The 26,517-nt window shown below is 41.5% G+C and overlaps 1 protein-coding gene across 1 annotated transcript in view; it reads left to right on the top strand.

Moving 5' to 3' along the window:
* The window catches only part of COL4A6 (collagen type IV alpha 6 chain), a 109,385-nt gene that overhangs the window by 50,803 nt on the left and 32,065 nt on the right, over nucleotides 1–26,517 (top strand). The window contains exons 4-7 of the mRNA XM_041396640.1: nucleotides 18,138–18,272; nucleotides 19,424–19,468; nucleotides 25,041–25,157; nucleotides 25,907–25,975. Coding sequence (XP_041252574.1) covers nucleotides 18,138–18,272; nucleotides 19,424–19,468; nucleotides 25,041–25,157; nucleotides 25,907–25,975 — 366 coding nt within the window. The remainder of the gene's footprint in view (nucleotides 1–18,137; nucleotides 18,273–19,423; nucleotides 19,469–25,040; nucleotides 25,158–25,906; nucleotides 25,976–26,517) is intronic.

Raw genomic sequence — 26,517 nt, forward strand, 5'->3', positions numbered from 1 at the left:
GTGACCTGCACATCCCTGCTCAGGTCACCCAGCTCCCTTCACTTTGCACTTCCTGTCTTTTGGAGAGGGCCAGCTCCTTTTCTTCCCACACTGCTTGTGCTGAGGAACTGCAGGGGATGTTGAGAGCTGTGGTTGAGATTGGGAATGTGGAGCTGTCCTTTCCAGGCTGCTTGGGAGCGAGTGTGGAGTTTTCCTTTCATGTTAACCCAAACTTAGCCAACACCTCCAGCTACACAGACACTGCACCTGCCTGCCTGGGTGCCAGCAAAGCACAGGCTTCAACTTGGACTCTGGTCCATGCTCAAAATACAACGTTGAGCTGTCTTATAGGATTGCTACTCAGAATGGCAGAGGACATGGATGGAGTTTAGGTCACAGAAGAGCCTGGCACCCTGTTTGAGGATGGATATTCTGTTAGTAAAAAAGGCATCTTCAGGTCCTGATAACTCTGTAATTTCTGTTTCTGGCCACATCAGAATCTAAGTTGAGTCATGGGCACACACAATGAAAAATTGGCTTTTTGAATAGCAAGTGATCATATTATTAAATGTAAGTTGATTCACCTCAACAAAGAGTTTAAATAATTTCTCATATACTTCTCATTATTTTATGTGTGGAAATGTTGGTCTGAAAATAGAGGTGAAGTAAACTGTGAACAGAAGAGTTATGAGGCTTTTATGTTTTCATGGGATTTGTAGCTTTTTTTCCATTCCCTCGACAGATCAGGTATAGAAATATCTCCTGTGAAGAAGCTGCCTCTCTTCAGTCTTTGATTAATTAGGGAGCACTGGGGCCAGTGTGGTTTTGATATATTACTGGTTTGAGCATTTGAAAACTTGTATGCAGAAATGCTCTGACAGAACAACTGTCTCTTGGTCCTGTCTCATCACAAGGCCACGTAAAAATGGTCTGATTTTACTGCAGTGGAATAGAATTGATACAAGAGATGGGAGAGGAAATGTATTGCTACTCACCTCTCAGTGGCCCTTTTCTGAAGGAGAGTAATACAGAAATTAAAGATTAAATAGTACATTTTTAATATCTCACAATTTTTGGCTGCTTTTGGTCCCATCTGAATTGTCTTTAGCAAATACTTGTGATTTCAGGCTGAGATTTTTTTGTGGAGATATATGAGGCAGAACAGCATCTTCTGTTGGTGTCTGCCATTGATTTTTAACTGGGGTCATGTTCCTCTTTGCCAGTAAAAAGGAGAATGATGCACAGGGAACTTCTCAAGGTGCTTCAGGAAAAGGCATCACCAGGTGAGGGGAGGTTGTGAAATTGGACCTTTTCCACATGCTCTCTGCAGAGTAAACCCTCCCTCTGTTCCTATACATTACATTATTGGTGAAATGCATCAGGAAATGTTTATAGTCAAGGGAACTTTGTACTAACACTGTGTCATGCAGCTAATCTGTTTGCATTCTAAAGAGGGAACACTAAGTTAGCTGCATTTTGCTCCAGACTCAAGTGTCTTATTAAATATTTATACGTGGATTAGACTGTTTACTTTCCATTTCATACTATAGTTGTATTGGGAAGATCCAGAACACCTGGGTTTTAGTGGAGTCTTAAGGAAAGTTTGCTTCAGCTTTCCAAATTAAAGATTAGGAGCTCACTGAATTACTGAGTATATGCAGGAGAGTTTTAAATCAAGAAATATCAGTTCCAGAAACACGTTTCTAAAATTGTGTATAACAAAATATTCATGAATACCAGATCTTGATTTCACTCTATTCTGCTGCATTTCTACACTTCTCAGAGCAGTGTCAGAAATATCAAAGAAATACCAGTTTCTCCTGGTTTAGCTTTGCTGGAGGTCTGTTCTTTGCATTAGTGAAAACCAGTTGCTAGGATTAAGAAGTCACTTGGCTGACTTTGGTGATGCTACTTTAGCTTTGTGCAAAAAATGGTCAGTGAATGGGATCCTGGATCACAGTATTTCCAGTATACTGGCTATGTAAAATATCCTTTTTTTAAGAGTAGATCTACCCTTACTTTCCATATTTAGGTGTAACTACAGGTATGTAATTGATATCCAGAAGTGGAAATGAAGTGAGAACAGTTTGTCTAGGCAGAAAGCAGAAAAGAATAGCCCAAACTTATTTTGCAGAGGGTAATCCAGGCCTTGGTGTGGAAACACTGATTCCCTGTGTATTTAACAGTTGTATCCCCTGGAAGAAACATTAAAAATTTTAATGTTCTTTAAACTACAGAAGTGTGAGTGAAAAGCTTCACTTGTAGAATGAAAGCTACGGCTAAACAAAGTTGAAAGCTGGTTATTTATGTGTAAGTCATCCCAGGCTGTGCATTTTATTAGAGAAACTGGCACTACTTTTAAGCCATGACCAGTGGTTTTTGGTTTTCTCTCTCATCTTGCCCAGCACTGGGAGCATTGGTGCTGTCCAACCATTTCACAAATCAGCAAGAACTTGTCTGATCAGCACTCCCCTCCAGCAAGTATCTGCTCACTTCACCATGAGAGGTGAACACAGAAGACTTCCTTTAACTCTTTCTCTTGAGTGTAGTGGCCTGGGCAGCTTGGAATGTAAATGGCTTCTGAGCAAATTCACACGTTTCTAGGATCTAGTGCCCTTTGCCTGCTCCTAAATGTCACTGCGTATGAGAAACTCCCTCCTAAACACAAGCAGCTAGTCAATTTACACACTTTGGAGGGTTTCCAGATACCATAGCAAGTACTACTTGTCAGAATTGGTAGATTTTGCTATTTTTTGCTAAACATGTAGGATTTGATCTCATTTCAGCTTTACAGGAGTTAATATTTTAACCACTGTCTTACAAGAGTGAAGGAGCCTTATTCTTGCAAGATGAAGAAGTAATGAAATGTGGCTATGACTAATAATGCACTTTACTTTCTTTCTGCTGATTCTGAGGTAATGCTTCCTATGTTTAAATTATTTTCCAAATATTTTGTGCAAGTTTTGGAAGTAAATAAAACCTAAATTTCTAGGTGTGTAGTCTTATAATCTACTTTGCCCCGAGTTTGTTTGGATAGGATTTAAGAGTTGTATGTGCTGTGTAAAATTTGTGTTCCAGACTAAACAAAAAATATATTTACAAATTGTCTGCCTAGTTTAATTTTTAATGTTCTTTCCACAGGAGGTACTGTTTGAGATACTATTTTGTTGAAATATCAATGAAAAAAAATTCATATATTTTCACATAACTTTTGTGCTGCAACCTAACCAGAAAAATTAATTGTGGAAGAGATTTTTGTTCAGTCAATTACCTTTTTATTTATCACTTGATTAGTTTTTCCTTGCATTGAGCTTACATGCTACCAGAAGGACTACACAAATTTCTTTCACTAGCTCTGTAGAAGAATCAATTTATTCCTGTAAATTAGCAATATATCTGTCCTGTAACAGCTCTGTTAATGTGGGAGGTAAAAGGCTATTTCCGGTAGAACTGGAAGACCCCATCCAACTGGATCATATTTTAAAAAGAGCATTTGTGCAAAGGCTCCAGTTGCTTTGGTCTGGTGATTGTTTTCAATATTTACAATACAGCAGGGCCTGGGGCCTCAGTTACACATCAGGATCAGTTGTACTTTGTATAAACAATAAAAAAGCCTTGCACCAAATAACTTTTCTTCTAAGCATTAAATGTCCTGATTTTTTAAGGAAAACACACAGCTGGGACAAAACCATGGAATGATCCCAAACCAGCTGGACATAAGGGCAGATCTGGATTTTCTTCCATCTGTGTTCAACTGTGGAGCATTTGGATTTAGTCCTCACTGGAGACATAATAGGGACATTTAAAGATTCATTTCATGGATCCTCAATTTCATTAAAATAAAACATTCCAAATATACACCCAAGCAGAGCTGAATGATAAGACACTCAGTGCAGAAGAGCCTGAGGGTATTTTCAGAGGCCTCTGCCCTGGAGCTCTGGGCTGGCAGTGCAGTGGGGCAGCGGCCAGCTGGCCACACCTGACTGGGGGAGTGTGTGCTCAGGTCATGCATCCTCTCAACAGAGGTAAGGGGCCATAAAAGCACCACACGACTGTGGCATGTCCTGTTTGTAGTCATCACAGTGTGGATCAAGTTTTAACATTCTTTTATTTAATTTAGAGAAAGATAGGTCACTAATTTAACCCTTATTGGATGACTGAATGTATGTACACCACATAATTTAGATTGACTTACAGTCAGGGGTACAAAGTATCGTCAAGATAGTGTTGTGTTTCTGAGTGCTGGCCTGCTAAATACAGGGGAGATCTGATCTGTCCTGCTTTCATGGAAGGTTGCTGGACTTGGAGATGCTTACCAAAAAAAAAAAAAAAGCCTTTGAAGCTGCTGGTATTTGGAAAAGGATGTGCACTTCACATATTGCTGTAGTGGAGAGGAAAATGAAATAATTGGTACTAATAGTCAATTCTCTCTTTGATAAATACAGTATGAGCTCTTAGCACTAGAAAGATGTAGTGGTAGAAAAAAAAATCTTTCTATCAAAATGATAATGTCAATTTGATACCAGTAATCACAGTCTGAAGGAGTCACAGATTTCCTCCCCTCTTGCTGCTGCATCTAGAATTGCAAAGACAAGGGAAATATTTTTTTATTTTCTTTTATTTATTCAGCAAAGTTTCTGGATAGCTAAATTTCACTTCCCCAGGATAAACCAGCTGTTATTCCAGTTCACCCATAAGTGCTTTGATACTGCAGCATTACTTGTGTCAGTGGGCATATGTTGTTTCTAGAAAGCAAAGAGATGATGATGCAGCTTTTGAGACTCAGGTAAAATCCTGGTGTTTAGGATGCAAGTCCTGTGCTCAGGCACATCCTCTGTGAGAGCTGGGACAATGAGAGCCGGGCTCTGCAGCCTGCCTTTGCCATGGCCACCTTTGGAGCAGCAGTAGGATCAAGGAGGTGGCCACCAGAATCACACTATAAGCAACCAGCAACAGTCTCTGATGCACATCCTTGCTGCTTTCATGCTGGAAACAAGGACTGTACATGCAGGATTGTTTGTTGGCTTTTGTGGGCTTCCCTTGTGGGTACTCTTCAGCCTGTGCCATAAACTGAAGGTGGACAGTATAGTTGTGCCTCCTCTGTACTTCCTAATATTATCTCCTTTCATTTCTCAGATTCTTTTTCCTTCATTCTGCTTTTAAACCTTGACTATTCAGCCTTCCTCAGTGGCATGATTCCTCTCAGGCTTTGGTTGGCAGACACTTGCAAGGCTGGCATTTCCAGTCAGTGGCAGATGTAAGACAACATTTCTGCTGATGCTGATTCAGCCAAGATTGGCTGTGCTGGCAGGAGCAGTGGCAGTGCAGGAGTGATGCCTGTCTCTGACACAGGGCTGTGCTTCACTGCGGCCATCGTGTGTCTGTAGAGATGTCACTGAGAAGATACCAGAGCCTTTATGTGATCTGTAGAAGTGAATGTGTGTTCATTGAACCAGCTCACTGTTCTGCTGCTCTTGCTGGCTAAAAGGCTGTTATAAATGCCTGTGGGGATTATCAGGAGCTTAGCCTAGTGTGAGAAGGGTGGTATGTATGTGTGGGCTGAGGGCAGCTTGTTGCATGCTAGGCAGCATGGTTTGAAGCTTTAAAAAACATCCTATGGAAAAACATTGCTGCAGCTAGCTGTGGTTCAACTGAAATTGGAGAGAGTGCAGGGACAAGGGAAGTACAAAGCCAGTTTACAGCAGTGATCAAGAGAGGATTCTTTTTTTCTCTATTCTTTTAAAGTATGCTTTGCTTATTTTTCTCAAATGGCAGTCGGATAGTTGGTCCCTGGCTGATGGCTCCAGGGAAAGGGCTTAGAGTAGTTTGTGTAGCTCAACAGTGGCTGTTCTGGCTGCAAAAGGAGCACTGGCAGCAACTTCCAAAGAGTCCTGCTGAGTCTGTGCAGACCAGATCCACTTCCAGTGCTTGTCATCCCAGGGTTTCTGGGGGGTTGCATTTTTTTATGAGCTGTGGGAAGGCTATTTGCAGATCTGAGACAGTTTTGGTTTCTCTGAAATGACATGTCATCATGTTGGCATGTAGTGACACTACTCTTTGATGTAATAGGACGATGTTGAACTAAAACATCTCTTTATTGTGGCGTACTGGTCCCCATTTGTTATTTTTGTAGCAGAGTTTGCTGTCTGAAACAAATACGTAGAAGTGTGAACTTTGTATCTTTCAAACCTTAGAGAATGCTTGTGCTCCAAGTGAGTGCAAAATACATGAGAAATACGATATCATCTTTCAGAACAATATGGCTACATCAACATAACAAATAAAACCTGGGAGATGTCAGTATTTGCTGTTAGAAGAATATGGATGCAAAGAGGAGAAAAACAGAAAAAAATTGAATACCTACTATTTCTTAAAAAGATAAAAAGGGAAATACATTATTTTGGTAAAATGTGGTGTCTCTCTACAGACTTTTCCTGATTTCCATCATTATCCTGTCCTAGTAGCTTCTGAACTACTAAACTGACTTAGCCAAAGCTTGGAGTTGCCAGCCCTCTGTAAGCTACACTGGGGTAAAGACTACTTTACTCTCCTCAGTCTCTTCTAGACATCAAGATTAAGGCCTACTAAAGGCTTCTGTTTTTTCAAGTGAAGAGCAGTGGATAAAAGGCAAGCAATATCCTTAAGGTTTTTTAATTTATGCTGTTACTACAGGCCTTTTTTCCTTGGCTTTATTTTTAATTCTTCTAGATATGTAACTTTAAAGCATTCTGAAAACAATCAGAAACAATTTCAGCTTTGATTAGCAGCTGAATTAAAACAATTGATGAGCTACCCTACCTCTCCCTTTGTCTTGTTGGCATGTTTGCTTAACTGCAGGATGCATTCCTAACCCTTGGGCTTTCCAGTTCTGCTGGGTGCAGTGAAGGCCATTTTCTGGCTTGCCATCCATCAGGACTGGGAACACTTTCACCTTTTATTTTGAGGAGGAAGAAGCTGCTGAGCTGATATGGAAATAGCAGGCTGGTTATTGTGTGTGAAAAGCTACTGAGACCTGTGTGCAGGACAGCCCCAGTCAGGCTATCCTGTCATCATGCACAGATCGCTGATTATCACACAGCAGTGTTTGTGATCTTCTGCAGTGCTGCTTCCTTCTGTCTCCCATCAAGGCCTAGTGAGCACAGACCGTGACAGGTAAAATCTTCTTCCAGACCTCAGATGCTCCCATACAAAGAGCCATGCTTAATCCCTGGCCTAGTGTGTAATTTAGTAATCTGCATGGTCATGAATTCCAGGGATATATGGGCAGGAAGCGCAGAGCAGTGTGGGTAGCAGAGCAGGCCTACAGAGTCATTTAAGTCTTTGTTGTATTGTGTAGTGAGGGATTTTGGGGACAATGAGACCTGTCTGTCAAAGATTAAGCAGACTGGAAGTGTGGTTTATACCAACAAATGAATGAAGCTTTTTGGAGTGTTAATACAGCCACGCAGTAAATGTCCAAGGACTTAAACATACAATTTATGTGATGACAAGCAACATTGGAATAGATCATTTATTCTATATACCTTAGCCAGTGGGAATTCAAGCAGGTGAAAAGTTCATTTCCGTCCTTACCTCAATCAATATGCAAGACTTATATAGGAGAAGTGAAAAATCCTCTATTTTGTTCTCTCTCAGACTTTGGTTTGAAGTTATTTTTACTAATTGCAGTTTATTCTCTGGCACTGCCAGTAAACCAGCTGCTGACTGACTGGCGCTTATGTTATCAGGCACTGCAGTGAAATTTTGCCTGGACCCGCTCTGCTTAAGCCCCTGGAGATAACTGGAATCTGGCCAGATGTTATGTTAGTAGATATGCAGACCTCTGCTACTCTCCACTCCTGCTTTGGCCTGTGTATTTCCAAGCAATGTATAGATGAGAATTCACAGACTCCATTTTTTCCTTTAAAGTGAATTGTTTACATGTTTGCAAAGCTCCCCTCGGCTCTGCTGTGTAACAGATCTCTGGGAAAAGGTTTTGTTCTAAATCTGCTATCTTGAATAAGCATGAGATGGTTCCCATCTGAGTTTTAAATCTTGACTAATATTATCTATTCCAACAGAAACTGTTGGTTTTAGCAGAACCCCGTGCAAGGAAAGCTGCTCAGACCTTTCTGAAGTGCCAGGAACATGCTGGGAAGGCTATGGGAGGCAAAATGTAGGGGAAACTGCTTGCAGAGAATCTATTGTTTGCTGCTGACCCTGTACTGGCCAGATCTGTGCATGGCCTACTTTCCCCGCCTGCCTTTCTAACTAGAAGCATCCTTTGGGGCTGAATGACCTTAGTGGATAATGAGAAGTTTTGCTGTGCTTCTCCCTTGTAAACAGAATGTTTAGCATGTGGAACATGGTCTAGTGACTAAAATGGATACTTTTTCTAAAACATGTGTAGAGGGGCTCTTTTTGTTGTTGTTGTTTGTTTTGGTTTTTTTTTTTTTTTCTTTTCCAAAAAAGAGGCTACTTTGTTTACTAGACAGCTAATGTTATACATGATATGGTAGTAAGTTTTAGAGGCAGTCATGCTGCATGTATCACATGCCAGGCTCAGACTTGCTTTCAGAATTACATTGTACTCAGCACTAATTTGGTTGTAATAGCACAAACACTGACTATCAGACAGGGGAAAGGACATAGAAGTGCATCAGTAAGAACAAAGAGAAAAAGACAAGATTGTTTTTCTGGAACACTGCTTAACTTACAGCAATTTACAGATACACATTTTATGTGTGACAGTGAAATGCCATAGAATAATTAGATTAGAAAAATAATAGGACAATCCAGTATGATAAAAGTGAGCCAAAAAAGCAGTCATAAGATTGTTGTCCAGAACAGGTTCAGCTGTGACTTGGATTGCTAGCTAGGATAGAGGAAAGGTTCAGGTTTTAGATTCAGTTATCTCAGCATTTTACACACTTTGTCTCTCAGGAATTTGAGACAAATTGAGAGAAACTCCTAGAAGCATAAATGGATGCAGACATTTAAATCTGCTTTTAGAATAGCAATGTTACACTTGGGATCCAAATCTCTATTGTTCATATTCTAATGATACACTTTGCATTCTGCAGAAACAAAGAACTCAATAACAATAATTGAAAAGTTTTATTTAATTATGATATTATTACCAACTGGAAAACCACAGCTATGTTTTATTCCAAATATGAAAAGAAATCTGTATTATTTTAGTTAATATTAAGTAATCGCTGCAAAAATTTCACCTTGATATTTAATTTATTGCAAAATTGTCATTGATGTGAGCAGCCACATTACTAACTAGAATATCTGCAGATAGACAAAGAGTAGAAAGCAAATATTGAGCACCTTTTATGAAGATACAAAGACAAGCTGTTAAATATAAAGATTGTTCTCTTAGTTATTAATTTTGCAGCATTTAAACCAAAATAAGTTGTTCTGGTTTAGCTGGAATACCATGAGATGGTTGACAGCAACACGGGAAACTTCTGTAAGAAGGGTGAAAAATAGGGAATCCATCCTTCCTTCCACCTTCCCTTCCCTTCCCTTCCCTTCCCTTCCCTTCCCTTCCCTTCCCTTCCCCTCCCCTCCCCAAACCATCCTTCCTGCTAAGCAATAGCTGTTCTAGGGAAATGTGGTACAGGCACTCACTCCCTGCTAGATCTACTCTTTGCCCACATCCCTGTTCAGTCTCTGAGGAGACACTAACTTTTCATAGCTGTTGCTTGCAAAGGGGAATTAGACGTTTTTAAAAAAGGGTTTGTTGTAAAGGAAAGAACTGGAGAGGAGCCCAAAGCAAATTAACAGATCTGGACACAGCAGACCCTGCGGAGGTTTGGAGTCTGCTCGGCTTCAGCATGTGGCTGAACCCTCCCTGCCTTTCTAGATACAATGTCCTTTTAATAGTCTTAACAGGCCTGACACTGGCAGGATTTCACTTGCTCAGTACACTACTTAATACAGCTAATTTTCTACTGACAACATTTTTTTGCAACAATGAATCTTCTGTCACTCGAGTCCATGAGGAAGGCAGATTGGAAATGCCAGCCAGAGGCAGGGGGAGCAAGTTCATTGTCACTGCTCACTTAAACAGTTCTTTAGAAACACACTGAGATTTTCTTTTTGGTTTGTTCTTCGGCGTGCTAGGGAAAAGTGGAAGGGAAAATAACAGAACACTCCTTTCCTCATGAGCCCATAGCTGATCCTTGAATGTTGTTGTGTAGGGGATATCTTAAGGAGAGTCAGAAGCTGTGGGTTTGTGGGCAGCTGTCCTGATGTGGCTGCCCACAAAGTTACTATGATTGAACATCTGTTTTCCCCAGGAGACACGTCTAATATCTGTGATTAGTGTTGTATCTTCCTCAGTAAGGAGTTAAGTAAGACCCCTTGAAATTGTTTGTGAACGATAACTTGCTGGATCTTACCAGATATGTGGGAGAGATGATAAATATACACATTTATGCACTCACGGCCATGAGAGCCAGGGGACAGAGGGGCTGTGACCCTCACTTGTCATTCTACCCATCCCCCTTGTGTGGACTGACTGCCAAGGAGCTGCCGCTTGGTCATTTCCCCTGCCGTGCTCTCACCAGAGATGACCTGCGTGCATCCCGGGGACGATAACACTTTGCATGTGCTACCGTGTCTGCTTCCCTGTACAGCCACCAGGAGAATGGAGAGAAGTGCTAGGGAAACACGGTGTTTTCTTCTGAAATAACTAACTCTTTTGTATTAAAATTCAGCTCAGGACTTACTCTCCTGTCAAGAGATGTGCACAATACTCAAATTCTCTTCCTTCAATTAAGGGCAGGAAAATGTTATGACAGCTGCTGTCCTATGTGAACAGGTCAGGGAACTGTAAAGGCTTTCTAAAACATTTTTTAGAGATTAGGCACTGAAGGCTTGAGGGAGAGAATATGAACTGAGGTTGCAAAAGACTACAAAATCTCATAAACCATTCAAACCTTTGGCTGTACTATGTTCTTTTGTTCCTTGAAGTCAGGAAAAAAAAAAATTGAAGTCAGTTAGACCTCACTTGCTTCAACATTTTTGCTAAGTTTTCATAATGGAACATTTCAATATAAGCCCTATTTTTTGAATGTTGATGAATGTAATGTAGTGCCAGAGCTCCAAGAGGTGCAGCAGCAGTTCCTGCTTGTTACCTCCTCCTTCATGTCTCATTTCCTCAGCTGCCTCTAATTCAGGCTTAAACATGTGCATGATTTCAGAGGAGTTGTCAGTCTCATGTGCTGTCTACATGAATTGTTTTCATTGGTGTATGAAGCTTGTACTGCTCTGCCAATTGAAAGCACAAAAAGACCCTAAAGATATCAGTCAAGGTAGCAAAAAGAGTTTTAGCTGTGGCAAATGGCAAAAATTTAATCTCAGATGACCAAATATCACCTGAGGCTCATGGCCAATTGGCTTAAACAAACAGTGGGTAAGCTGGGGATTCAGGGGTGATCACCTCTGCTCTGGTGATACTCTGCAATGCAATTCATTGGGATCTAGTCTCTGCAAATCTTTTTTTCTGCTCAAAAAAAGGTATAATTTTGACTGATCATGAAAAAGGCAAATAAATATAATTCCAATACCTAATACAGCTCCTTAAAAATAAGCTTTAACTCATAATTTTCATACCGTATTTGTTTAATTGAAATACAACGTAAGCCATCACTCCGCTTTGTAAATCCTGCTGCTTGTTCTTTATTTTAAAAAATCCCCATAACTCAAATCTTTCTGTTGCTGTAGTGCCCATCATTGTGGGTGTTGCCCGTGACTCCCCTCCTGTCTGGAGCTGAGCACAGGAGGGCTGTGGCCTCAGTGGTGCTTCTCTCACACAGCTGTTACAGCCCACAGGGGATTTCACAGACTTTCATCTTATCTGTGCTCTCCATGGCCTGGAGCCTTTCCACAGGAGCTTATTTCTTATCTAACTTGGACATTTCACAACATCAAAGCAAAAAAGCAACCAAAGTTGAAGTCATGCTTTTTCACTTTCATACATTTTTCGTAGTTGCTTCAGAAAGTTGTGAAGTATAAAATGGAATAATTACTCTCAGTTCATATTGAGTCACTCCTGGCAATGTCCATGGTGGGGAAAAAGATGACAGTATGTGGTCTCTTTGTGTGTTTTAAATAGAAATAGCAAATATGTGGAATTGATTGGATCAGGATGTTTCATTAAAGCTTTTAGCTGGAAATCAAGCTTTCTAAGGAGCACGCTTTTCATAGGTTTAAATATCCAATTAAAAAAATAAAGATATTCTTAAAAATTGTCTAGAGTTCATATATGGTTCTGTATTTATAATGTGGTAAACCATCCTTTGCAATTTTGTTACTGAAGTATGGGATTCATCAAATGATTTGTGGAATCCAATTTCAATAATTTTTAAGCAGTTAAAAAATAAAGTGTAAAACCATGTATATATATACACACACACATGTACATATACATGCACACACACACTTTTTATCACCTAGATTTTCTACTTGCAGTCATGTCTAGTCAGGCTTAGATAACAGAAGTATTTTTTGAAAATGGATTTTATCATATGAATTAAAATTTAAATTTGTTATAAGACCTAGCCTGCAGTTGCCTATTACTGCATTAAAAGATTGATCCTGAGATGACCACAGCAGCCTTGACAGTTGGAAGTGTGAGCATGCCAAAGCATAAATAGAAAACTTCTGAAAGGCATACTAAAGAATTTCATATGGAACATGAAAAAAATTGTCTCTTTTGTTAAAATTAAATGAAAAAAAAATTCACCCTAATACCCTTCCATAAACAGAGAACAGAACAGAAAAAAACCCCCAACAATGGCATTTTTGGGAGGATGCTGAATGAAGCAGGATTGTTGCACAGGATTTTTTCTTGTCCATTATTTCTGTGTGCACATACAGGTTTTTGTATTCTTCTCATGCTGTGTAGGTAAAAAGCTATGTAGAGGAGCAATGAATTATATGACAGAAATAAAGGAGCCATTTTAAACTTAGGACTTCCCCTAAGTTTTTAGAAGAAAAACTGAAGAATAATTTTCTTTAAAAGTACAAAGCGTTTTTCAGTAGGGAGAATAATTACTTACTCTGGAATGTGAGCAGGGCACTGGATACCTGACCTGTAATTTAGGAAAATAGTGAAGGGGTTTTCATCAGTAATTATTACTATTACAGTAGAACTGTGGGGCCCCAGCTGAGAGCAGGACTCTGTTGTGCTGCTCCCTGTCTATCTAGCAAGAGAGAACCACGGCTGTGGGAATCTTGCTGTGAAGGCAGAGCAGACTGAAGAGGAGAAGGGAGGAAGTGGAGGTGGAAAGCTGAAGGCTGGCCCAAGGCTGTGCTGCTCACGGTGGACACGGCTGCCTTGCACTGGTAAGTCACTGACAGAGCCCTCATCTGAGTTCAGGGAGATCCCTGGGTCAGCTTTTGTAACCTGGTGGCTCTCAGCAGAGAGAATGTCACTGGCTTAAATGGGAAATGCAATCTCTGTGTGTGAAAGAGCATCTTGAGGGACCGGTCCCTTGGACAGGCTGTCCTGTCCAACGGGAATCAGGTGAATGAAGATCTTCCTTAAAAGTTTCAGCCTTAGAGTATGCAGTGTATGAGAACATGCATTTTTAGGGCCAGAAGGTAATGAGTTAATGGATGGCTGTTTGGTTCACCTTTATGTCATCAAACAAGCATAAGATGCTTCAAGCTACAAAGCATTTGCTCATGAATTATTTCACGAGCAATCTTTTGTGTGAATAAAACATGTTTTATGGGGCAAATAATGGGTGAAGGAATAGAGAATGTGAATAAGAACCTTTTAAAAAATTTGGTCGCCAAAATCTCATAGAGAAGGAGCCACATGTTAGTTTCAGAAGACATGAGCATATTTAAATTCAGTTGCTCTTTTCATACACAGGACCTTAATTTTGCTTAGAAAATGAATGGTGCTTTGCTGCTTGAAATATGGCAGTGTACAAATTTACCAACAAAAGTAGGAATCAGTTCTGCCCTTCCTGATCAGTAGTATTTTCTGCTTAGTTACCAGAGCTGCTAGATTTATCTTAGTGGGTTCCAGTGTTTTTTATGGTGATGAATCACTGAGTTGGCATTTGACAGTGACTTAGGCCAGTTGAATTGTAAGTATGTACTTGGTTTTTTTTCCCCCAGAAATAAGGGGCCTATCCAGTGGTTCCATACCACTTCCATGTGTGTTCCTTTACACAGTGACAAATCAAACAGATTTACGCTTTATTCTCCAAGCTCACAGAGGCAATGGGAAATAAAAGAATGTTTGGAATTTGCAGTGCTATGTGTAGCAGCTCTGCTTCAGTGGGCGAAAATTTACGTGGGGTATTAGAGTTGGCAAAAGGAGTAAGGACAATAGAGAAACTGTGATGTGCTGTGTTGTGCAGCAGCAGAGGCCCCATCATTACCCACTGTTCAAGTGACACCTCATGACACCCTGGGACAGAGATGAATTTAAAAGGGTATAAGGGAGAAGGTACATGTTGTAGAACCTTTTCCATCTTGAAGGACACTGCCATCAAATTACACTTTCAGGCTGTTTGGTTTTACTGCCTTCTGCAGTGTGGTGACTCAGAAGCAATGGGAGGTTCCTTTTCCAGGCATTTTTTGCTCTTGCTTACCACACATTGAGAATGGAAAGCTGAATGTCTGAGCCAGCTGTGTATCTGTAATGGTTTGCAGTGGATATGTGCATAATAGAGATGCACATGATTAATGCTGATGCTGTGACACAAACTTGGTCAGAATCCAAAATTAGCCATGAAGATGCCTAGGTATATAAAAAAATAATGCTATTTTTACCAGCATCATATTCATTACAGACAGGCATCTCATTTAGTGCTGCTGTATTGTAAAAGCCTGGTGCACAAATGTGTTTGAGAATGCAGGTCATAGATTTCACATAGGAAATTCTAGTGGGCATTTGAGAGAACATTCACAAGTCACGGTAATTTCATTGGCTTTGTTATTGCTTGGTGTTATTAGCATTCTATAATTTTCCTGTTTTTAAAAACAATTATCATACATCTGGGAAACCAAACCACTTGCATTAATTGCTAATGGCTTTTCTGCAGGCTACTGTGTAATATATGTTGAACATTAAAGATTAAATATAGGGAGCTCTGTTGATTCATTGTAGTTTCTGTTTGATGTAATCCACATTTTGTATTTCAGCTTGTCCTCACTACTAGGAGTTGTTCCATCCTTTTTATCCTTGGGATAAGTAAGAGCAATCCTGGTGCTAAAGCACAGTAAAGACTAGGCAAGCACATCGAGGTCAGACAGAAGTTTTATCTGGCACTGAGCTCTGTTTTACCTTTTGGTAAAACCTGCGTCTTCATTGTGCTGTTATCCTTGAGTTGCTCCTGCATGCCACTGTGCCTGCTCTTTAGAATGCTCTAATCTTGGAACAGTTCATGGGAGTGCTGCTGAGTGACGAAAAATACTGCTTTTTTAGCAGTGAAGGCAAGTCCTTTGTTTCAGCATAGAAAACATGATTTCCATCCACACAGACTTCAAAAGAAACAGTGGGAATTCTTGAGAGCCTGATTATCATGGCATAATCACATTATCAGAGAGATTAGAAGCACTTTACTGTGTCCTTATGCTTTAGTGACACTCCAAGGCACTGGAGAAAATCTTCAAGTGCTGTTAAAATCTTTCGTGTAGGGCACTAATACAGGAGAGAGCCCTGAATGGGGCTGTGGGCCCTGAAATCACAGATAACATATTTAATTCTTTTGTCACAGAGCTGCTCATCCAAACACAAGCTGAAGGTGTGGTTGCTGGCCTTTACTCTCCAGTCTAGATATATTTCTCAGAGCCACCTGCAGCAGAGCAAAACAAAAGCCTCCTAAAATGTTAATTCCCATCAGTTCCAGTCATTGTGAAACACTGTCATTAACCAGGCAATCAAGCTAATGGAATACAGAAGTATTAGCAATTCAAACAAATGAGGAATTCACAGTGTGTTTTCTCTACAAACTTGGTGGGCTCTTGGATGCCATTTCTTTTGTGAGAGGTAAGTAAGACTCTAAGTGTAACTGTGCCCATTTTCAGGTTATGCCTCAGCACTGCTGTGGTGCCTGGAGGTAAACAGTCCACAATCCATGCTGTGTAATTGAATTGTTGCCTGAAAGCCTCTGAATTGCTTGTGATTATGGGAAATTCAGTCTCAGCATTAACTTTTTTAAGTGAGAGCAAAGCACGTGATTTTTAATGTATCTTGTTGTGTATGGTTGCCAAGGACAGCTGAAGATTTGGGGATTAATGTTCTGATTATATAGTTTCCAATATAAAGGATTCCATTGATAATTAGCCCAGAGTGAAGAAAGCTAAAAATAATCAACATAAAAGCCTTTTCAGATGTGAGTCTGTGCCTCTGGAAGTGCACACTGTGGACAGTGTCTAGACAGCAAAGGTATGAAATATCAAACATGCACTTGACCTCTGTTAAAAGGCCAGGATGAAACAATCACAACAGAAACAGTGATATGGGAGAATTGTTGCAGTTAAAAGAAAACTGCAACAACAGTGAAGAAAGACACATGGAATATGGGAAAAAATACTTTAGCCTAAACAGGTACTAAAAATGATCCTGAAAAAAAGAATTTTTAAAATCATGTACAATTTGTTTCACTTTGCTTGATTTTAAACATGTAACAATGCATTTTTAAATTAACAGTAAAAGTCTTTTACCTGCCAAGCCATGAGTCAGGGCTTTGTATGTCTCCAGCTGAGATTACTGAAACACTTGCAGCAGGGAGCTGCATTCCTTCTGCTGTTTTACGGAGTTAGGGAAGCAGAAGGGAAGCACACTTCCATGGACATGAGAATTAAAAAGAGAGGGATATATGTGGTGGAATTATTAAGGTGTGGGGTTTAACTTCCTCCTCTATTCTATTTTACTGTAAGTCTCGATCCTTGACGTGGGTAACTTTGTGTAATGAATGATTGCCTTGCCGGCGGAAAGCATAGCCATGAACCGCATTTTCTGCGGATACTCTGGGAGCTTAGCGCGGTGTCTGTGCTGTTCTCTGGACACGGCCCAGAAGTGAGGGCGGTAACGCCGGGCCGGGCCGGGCCGGGCCGGGCCGGGCCGGGCGCTGTGGCGCCCTCTGCCGGCCGCGCCCGGCACTGCACCCGCCGAGCGCGCCGCTCCTCCTGCGCTTGGGATCCTCCGGGGAAAAGGGAATTCTGCCCGTGACCCGCACCCTGAGGGACTGCGGTGTGTTCAGGGAAGGGCAGCAGTGCAGCTCCAGGATCTGGGGCACAGGGGGGATGGGAGCACACTGAGGGACGGCGGTGTGTTCAGGGAAGGGCAGCAGTGCAGCTCCAGGATCTGGGGCACAGGGGGGATGGGAGCACACTGAGGGACGGCGGTGTGTTCAGGGAAGGGCAGCAGTGCAGCTCCAGGATCTGGGGCACAGGGGGGATGGGAGCACACTGAGGGACGGCGGTGTGTTCAGGGAAGGGCAGCAGTGCAGCTCCAGGATCTGGGGCACAGGGGGGATGGGAGCACACTGAGGGACGGCGGTGTGTTCAGGGAAGGGCAGCAATGCAGCTGAGGGTCTGGGGCACAGGTGTGATGGGAAGCGCCTGGTGGAGCTGGGCTTGTTTAGCCTGGAGCTAAGGAGGCTCGGTAGGAACCCTATGGCTTTCTGAAAGGAGGTTGGGATCGGCCTCTTCTGGGCAACCAGCGATCGTGCGAGGGGAAATGGCCTCAAGTGCCCGGGGAGACTCAGGCTGGATAGTAGGAAAAATTTCTTCACTGCAAAGAGTGGTTAAGAAGTGGAACATAGTGGAGTCACCATGCCTGGAATTGTTCAAAAAATGAACAGATGTGGCGCTTGGTAATATGGTTTAGTGTGCATGGTGATATTCAGTCAAAGGCTGGACTTGATCTTGGAGAATCTTCCAACCTTAATGATTCAGCACATCATCACCAGACAGCTTAGGGAGGTGGTTGTCCTTTTCTACTCTGTGTTGGTGTGTCCCCATCTCGAGTCCTGTGTGCAATTTTGGGCAGTCTTTATCTGAAAATTAACAGGGAAAACTTTATGATGTCCTAACTACCCAGAGAGGTATCAAATTTCATTAAAGTTGAGTTGGAAAGAGTAATTACAGAAGAGTTTGTGGACATGATGCATTGACTTGTTTTTGGTGTATATTAGGGTCGACCAGGACCAATTGGGCTTCAAGGACCAATAGGAGCTCCTGGATTCAGTGGCCCAGAAGGTTTGCCTGGAGCAAAAGGTGAGAGAGGAGCAGTGGGCCCTCCTGGACCAGCTGGACAGAAAGGTGACAAGGTAGGCTCAGCAGTGACTTTTCTGTCCCTGCAATAGTTCTATGACCTTGTGTATATTTTTGAGTGAATAAAGATAATCTTGGGCTATATGTCCAGGGATAAAAATACAATTGCATTTCAACAGTATCTTTAGAGAATTGTCTGCATTTATTTTTGAATAAGAATATAGATGCTAAAGCTACTAAACAGTGTAGCCATCCTGGTAGGTGAGCTACAGCCAAATGAGTATTGCTGTTGCAAATAGTCTGTCACTTCACATGCCCAGGGGTAGATGGCTATTATTCAGGGAGACATGGGGCTGGTTCCTGTGTAGAAGATCCTGAGCTGGTGTCTAGAAAAGCAAAAAGAATAGGTACTAAACAAAATCTGCCGTTTGGTTTTGCAGGTGCAAAGATATTTCCAACAAAAAGAATACAATAAACTACATCATAATAAATAGAGTAGCCCATAAGGTGTAGGTGTCAATGAATGCAATGTGCAATATTGGAAACAATTTCTTTGCACTGAAAAAATAAATTTATTCCAGAACTGTTTCTATCCCCTGAAATGATACATATGCAATACTAGCATGCCATAAGATTCTCTCTCTCTTCATCCCTTGTGAGAGAAATATATATTTTACCTTTCCCAAGCAAGAACAAGTAAGGGAATTCTGCTTGCACAGTCTGTTTTGCTACTATTCAGAGCAGAACAACAAGGTGTAGTAATTACTTGCAGCTTGGGCAGTCTGTAGTTAATGCAGTGGTCTGCATATCTCTGGGGGTCCTATCCAACTATAGACAGAAAAATATGTAAGTTTTGTTGAAACTCTTGGAAAGACAAGGGTTAAATTTACAGCAGGTTGTTTATTTTCCTGGCATCTTATTTTCCCCAGATGTGCAGTAGGAGATTATATTTTGAGTTTAAATTGCCTGATTAAAACATTCCTGAAACACTCATTTGGCATCCATTTGAGCTCAGATGCTCAGTTCCTGTGTTCACTGACCCCTGTGGTCAGAGGGAATCTGCCTGTGATAGTTTGCTCCTTTTGGTTTGGAAAGCAGAAGTCCAAGACTGAGAGTGTTGGAGTGAAAAGTGTGGTGATTGAAATCACAGGTGATTGAAATATACAGACCAATGAAGGGAAATATAATGTGTACTCTTTTTCTTCAGGGTCCAATGGGAGTTCCAGGATTCCAGGGCATCAATGGGATCCCAGTAAGTTTGCATATGTAAATATAAATCAGCAGAACAGCACATGCATAATGTACCTTGCAATTGTTTGCCTCTATCTGGAGGAAGATGGGCGTGTTTGTTAATGCACCTGGTGATTCCATGCTGTTTTGTAAGACAATAGGAAGCTGATACATATCAGAAAGTGAACCTGAGTTACATGGGGATTGTTTGCATGATTGATTAACTTTTCTTTCAGCACCATGTTCCCTCAGCACTGCCTAAAAAACCCTGTTTCATAAAATCAAAGACTTGCAGAATGGAAAGGGACCTCAGGGAGTCAACCAGGCATGATCAGCTGTTCTTCAGGCCATTTTTAACATGTGTTTCCTAACCAGTTCTTAAAACCTTGTGATGATGGAGACTAACTTCTCTATTAGAAAAGCTTTGCTAATGCCTAACTTCAGTCTTTCTTTCTGCAGTTTAAAGCTCTTAGTTCTCATGTTACTGATCAGGGACACAAAGAGAAGATTGTTCACTTTTGCTTTGTAGTAGCCTTCTTGTATGTGATAGCTGTTACCAGGTCTCCCTCAATCATCTTTTGCTATGACATGAATGAAAACAGTGATGAGAACTGAGGCTCTCCGGGTAACCCTTAATTCTCTTGTAGGTTCTAGTCCTGGTTTAGATCAGGTGACAGGTAGGTAACCATTTTCCCTGACCATCAGGAACTTTTTGTTTCTTTCATTCTTTAGAGCTTTACATTCTAGGGACAGTTTATTAAAAAAAAAAAAAAAAAGTGTGCCTAGAGTGTTTTGGCCAGCTTTCTTTTGCTTGGTTTCTCCAGTGATTTTTGCAGAGGTATCTTGCTGTATCTCAGGGGAACTTTAACTGGATCTGCTTTAGAAATTGCCCCAAATTTCCTTACTCTTTCTGCACTGTTTGGCTCATCCTACTTTCTCCTTCTGATATTAGAATTATTTTATTTTCTTGATGGAATTTTTCCATCATGTGTGTCATTGTGCCTTCAGACTATGCTCATACTCTTTCTCATCTTCTCTGCTTTCTCAGATGGCCAGGAGCTCCAACAATTGAGCTGTGTTTTCTTACTTCATATCAAAAACTGAATAGTTGTGATAGATTGGCTGAAAATCAGTTGGCCTTGTAAATGAACTTGTTTAATTCCAGTTCCTTCCTGGCCCTTGTCCTTTAGTCCCCCTCTGCTCATCCTTGCCTGTTTTCTCTCCTGCTCTACTCCCTTGCTGCTATTTTTTTTTCTTTTACCACCAGCCAACTGTCTAGGTCTGAAGAGAACAAGCTGTTCCCATAATACTTAATTTAATTGAACACATTGTGGGAACATGCTGTTCCCAGGGTGTTTTTTCAGATGAGGCTCTGGAGAAGGGGATTCCCAACAATGAGGGGAGGCAGAGATAGAGCAGCAGCCATTGCCAGGTAGTTGGCAGCGACAGGCATTCCAAGGGGAGAGCAGGGAGGCAGATGAGAGGATTCAAAGCCTCCAGCATATGCAGATCTACTCTGCTTTGTAACATTCTGCAGGTGGGTGAATGGGAAAGAGGCAAATTTTGCTGGTCATGAGTAGCAAAGTGCTCAGCACTGTGGCTCTTCTGTGCTGCAACTGCAGGGCAGAAAAAGGGGAAAGGGAAACTTTTTCATACTGCTTACATTATAACCACTAAGATAAATGCTTCCATTGTAGGGTGAAAATAGCAACCACCAGTGCTTGAGTAAATATTTTTACTGTTGTCATTACATTTCAGGATAGGGAGCAACTTAAGGTTTTTTTTGTGAAGTGTATACCAATATAGGCACTTCATATGGATATGTGGAATGTAGAGCAAAGGAGAGAACATGTGTGTGTGAGAGAGATGGGAGAAGTAATAAGATTTTGCTGTCTCTGCACATCCAAATATGAAGAGAGATTCTTTGTAGAAGGCAGGTATGTTGGTGTGGGCAGGTGTAGTTTAGTCATGGCCATGGGCAAGGCCCTTTTTCAGAGGGGAATCCCACTGCTGACCTTAAGGGAAGTGGTATTCCACAGAGTTCCCTTGGGGAATGCTGGTGGCAAGTAAATCATGTTGTTGCAGCTGGCCTGACTAATCTCTTTAACCTAGTAAATACAGCAGCTACATGTGTTTATTGCTAGACTTTCATGTCATGCTGTAGGAGAAGCCCTCAAATCCTTAGCCCTACTTGGGAAGTTTATTTTTTCTTATTGAACAAGATTCAAGGACACCTCTGGCAAAGGCTGGAACTGAAGCTGGGAGATGTATATAGCTTTTCATGAATTGTCCAAGGAGTTCTAGAAGGAAATACTTTTATGATAAGTGAGCCCTTGTCTGTGCCATGACAGCCAAAGCTGTATGAAGAGGCAGTTTTGTGACCTTCCTAGAGTAAATGCAAGCACTTGGCAATGGCTGTAGAAAGGCCACTTGCCTTAGCAACCCATGAAGCTGTTTATTCAATTAGTTTTGTATTCATCCCTAATTGCATTTGTTTCTCTGTTTTTAGTTATTTATTGAGCTGTCCTGTTGGGATTGCCTTTTCCCTGTTTGATTTACAAAAGAGGCCCCTTGGGATCACAGTGTCAGTGTACAGCAAGAGTCAGATAAAGGAGGGCCCAGATAACCAGTTCAAATTTCCTTATCTGTCTCACACCAAATGCCTCCTTTTGTGAGTACAGAGAGCACAAGCATCTCTCCAGCCTGTGTTTTAACTCAGGTCTGTAAACTAATCACCCTGACATGTATAAGTAAAGTCTGTGAAAGTAGGGCACCTTAGTCAATTGAGGTGCTTGTGTTCAATTGGCACATCTGCCAAAACAGGAATTAGAGGAGGTGAGAGCAATGAAACTATTAACCACCACTTTTTCAGGTCAAACCAGCTCTTTAAATCAGTATTCTAAACCCCTGGGAAAAAGCTTCTTTTAAGGTAGGCAACTCTCTAGGAAGTCAGTTGTGGGTGTTCAGTATCTCCTCAGATAAGGGTCCTAAAACAAAATATTATGAACTCTGATTGCAGATTAGCTTTAAAGTAGGAAATCCTGTGGATTGTTTTCCTAAAGCAAAAGACACAGAATGTGTGTGTGTGCTTGTGTGTCAGTCTGTGTCATGCTTTGGCACAGAACCACAGACACGGATGCCATGGGATTAAGTGACAGGGGCACAGATTTATTTGGCACACATAAGAAATCACTGTGATCAGCATATTTTATGTCCTCTCTCTGTAAGCGCTTCTCACATTTTAAGAGGATACCAAAGTCCTTTGGGCCTCTTACAGGCTGTCTTGGTCTGAGAGTTAGGAGATCTCACCCAAAGTGTTTCCCAGGACGTGGCTCACCCGGCAGCTGCGTGCCACGGGCTGGCTCTTGGCCAGCAGGAAAGCTGGAGCAGCTTGGCTCCCTGTTGTCTCAGTCTGAGGGGCAGATGTTGGCCCTTTCAGCTTCACTAAACCTTGCAGCTGGTCACCTTGTGCTGTAACCAGATATGTGTGCACTTCTCCCACGTAGCTCCTGATCTTGTTTGTGCTGTAAACCAAGTGAAAGACCTGGTAGGCAGTGACAGCTCTGACCTCTGACTCTGCAGTCACTGCCTGTCCTGTCAGAGACTTGATGCTCTTGGCTATGATATCCTGCATGGATCAAATTAATTAAGTAATTTCTAAGAGAAAAATCTAAGTGGCAATAAATTGCTGCTTCAGCCTACTCCAGTTGCTTTACCAGGGCCTGGCAAGTCCCTGCTTGCACACCACATGTGGTTATTTTGACAAGCAGACTAATCATCAGAGCAACTGGTGCTGTTAATTCAGTGATCTCTGATGGTAATACTTTAGGATGACTTCATTCCATTCCTTGCTAAATCTCAAATTTATATTTGTCTGGGTGAGCTGCCTTAATCATGCAGTTGAGACACACCTGACATTGATTCAGTTTGTACCTTGTTGACTGACAGAAAGCAGGTCAGGTCCCTCTCGATTTTGTTGGCACAAATCTCAATGCAGTTGCCAAATGAGCTGGACCAAGGACTTCATCTGACTGGAAATTAACCCCATTAAGAAACAGACCAGTTATTTCTCTGCTGTGTTTGTTTCCTACCCTGCCAGCACAGGGGGGAGGTACGTGTGAATAAGCTGCAATGTGGAATAGCTGTCCTGGCAGCAGCTGAGGCCAGTGATCAGCTCAAGTAATTACATAAATATGGCTTAAGTTGTTCTGCATCCTTGAGAAAATCACCCTGCTACTGTGTGTCCTGAGCTTCCCATCTATAAAATTAGGTTATAGCATTCCCACATTTTTTCAAGGTATTTAAAGATCCTTAGATAAAAAGCTTTACATTACTGCAAAGTTCTCATTGAGTTTCTTGTCAGTATGTATTCTCCTATTGGCTCGGACTGGGAAGACCTTTGGTGTTGCAAATGTGCTTTATTTTAAGTGTCAGCCATGAAGAATTGCTAATGTTCTGCTTTATCTCCATTTTATCCATGTTTGTTTTTTACTTTCCTAATGTGAGTCATAGCTTGCTTAGTGCCATATCTTAAGGACAAATCTTTGGGATCAAACAAAACTACTTTTGGGATGAGTCAAGATCACCGTGTACAGAGTGGAGAGAGAACTGTCAAGTTACTGATACTATCTCCATAAGTTTAATTTTTCTTCTTGCCTTAAAACAATGTTGTTGAGTGCCACAGGACTCACTTATAGGAAAAGCAGTGCAGAATCAGGAGCTGCCTGACACTTGGGCAATGTGACTGACAGTTCTGCCTTTCTGCCTTCTGTCCTCATATACTCATGTGGCACTGAAGAAAAAACACTTGAAGTCCCAAACTGTGATCTCCTTTGCACTAGTACCATGCTGAGTAAACTCCAGTCAAATAAGTAGATCTATACCAGGGCAAAAGATGTGAGAAATCAGAATTAGGTACAATTGCATTTTGCTCTGCTTACTTCATAATTGGCCATTGCAAGTACTTTTTTTTAATGTTGTTAGTTTAATTGGATCTTTCTCCCAATTGCTTTGCCTAAGGTCTTATGTTTAGTATAACAAATAAAGCTGTTCTGCTTGAATGGACTGATACTGGAGCTTTAACATCTGTTGGTCTATTAAAAGAAGGAATCCACACTGGAGAGGAAGAGAAGTCACTGAAACTCCAAGAAGATTTGAATTATAAATGCTCAGTATTGTTGAGTCTGCCTCTGCCCTTTCTTTCACATGAGCAGCTCCATTCCTGGTGTCAGGTGCACCCTTGCGTGCTGTTTGACACTGTTACATTCCATGTGGTTCACACTGCTGTGGGATGGTCCCTTTTGGGACCTACTCATGCACAAGTTATGTACTTCAGAAAACTATCCCTTGGAGAAAAAGGTAATCAGATCAATGAAGCCATTGTTTTAGGATTGAACCTTTAGGGAGGATAAACAAAGCTGGCTGAAGAAGCTTGTTCTGTTGCACTCTGCCATACGCTGAACTTGGTCAGGAGTTGCGCAGTTCTTTTTGTTGGTGTTGCCATTTGGAAGGAAGATATCAGTTTTCTGAGGACAACAGTATTACTGGCAAATAACAAATCCTGTTGTTCATTCTCTCTCTTTCCCTTTACACAGGGTCACCCTGGGCAGCCTGGACCCAGAGGCCCGCCTGGCCTCGATGGCTGCAATGGCACCACGGGGAGTCCTGGCTTTTCTGGACCTGATGGGTTTCCTGGCCTACCTGGACTGCCTGTACGTCCCAACTCAGATGTGGTGTTCTGTCATCACTAAACCAGGGTTTGCTTTTTCTGACATTGTTGGAGAAGTAACTGCCAAGTACTTAGGAAGAACCCAAAATCTCCTAAGTTTATTAGAGTTGTTAGAGCTCAGTTTTCTTACCCGCTTTATCCTGTGGGTAAAATCCCCTCCCTCACCTGCTGCCATCGCCGCTTTGGATACAGCCCAGGATATGGGAGGCTGGCTGGGCTGCAAACTCACACTGACAGTTTTTCATCCACAAGTACCCCAAGTCCTTCTCCAGGGCTGCTTTCAATCCAGTCATTGCCCAGCCTGAATCTGTGGTTGGGATTGCCCCAACTCAGTTGCAGGATCTTGCACTTGGTGAGGTTTACATGGGCCCATCCCTCAAGCTTGCCAGGTCCCTCTAAATGGCATTGATGTTTATGTGAGCAGGGGAGTTATACCACATCAAACAGGTTCAAATAGGATCTAAGGTTGTGAAAGGCCTGAAATGAAAGGGAAATCTAATATAAACAGGAAAATATCAGAGAAAATGTTTGCAGAACCTTGTATTCCTAAAGCTCCAGGAACTCTTTAGTTCTCATAATAGCACAGCTTCTCTGACAAAGCAGCAGTGGTACTTTTACAGTTAACTGGAGCCAGGAGTTTCCCTTGTTCATTATGCTAATTAGAGAGTCTTTAAAAACTAAAGCAGTATTTTTTCAAGAAATTAATTTTTTACAATTTTTTTTTTCTGTCAGGGTCGTCCTGGCCCAAAAGGCCTTAAAGGAGAACCTGTTTTTGCTCAAGGCAGTCTTAAAGGAATGAAGGTAAGCCTTGTCATCACACAGGAGAAAATGCAGCACAAGAAACTCTTTGATGTCCCACAGGTTGCCGGGCTGATACGGCAGCTTTGATTGCTCGTGGTGTCAGTCCTGTGTGTCTGAGTGCAGAGCTGTGCAAAAGGCCTTGTAATAACCTCATTAATGGCAGCACAGAATACTCTCAGAACCTGGAATTGCTTGGTCTTTGAAGAGATCTTACTCATCCCATACTGGGATGGTGAGACATTGCTCATCCTGTTATTGTTCAGAGCATGTTACAACTTCTGCTGTGAGATTCCAGCTGCCTCGCAGTGTTTCTGGTACTGGAAGGTACTAGAAATTTCAGTCACATTCTCTGTTTACGTACATGCTTCATTAAATATTGAAAATATTGAAAAATTCACTCTGTGATATAAGGCCTCTCACACTGACTTTGCTGGTCAAAATTAGGAACTCCTTTAAAATTCTATCTACATTATATACACTCATAAGTTCGTAAAAGTTAAATAGATCTTTATTAATTTACTTCTGTAATTATGGGAAATAAT

This window comes from Onychostruthus taczanowskii, unplaced genomic scaffold, assembly GCF_017590055.1.
Source record: "Onychostruthus taczanowskii isolate IOZ18803 unplaced genomic scaffold, ASM1759005v1 scaffold13, whole genome shotgun sequence".
In the NCBI taxonomy this organism is placed as follows: domain Eukaryota; kingdom Metazoa; phylum Chordata; class Aves; order Passeriformes; family Passeridae; genus Onychostruthus; species Onychostruthus taczanowskii.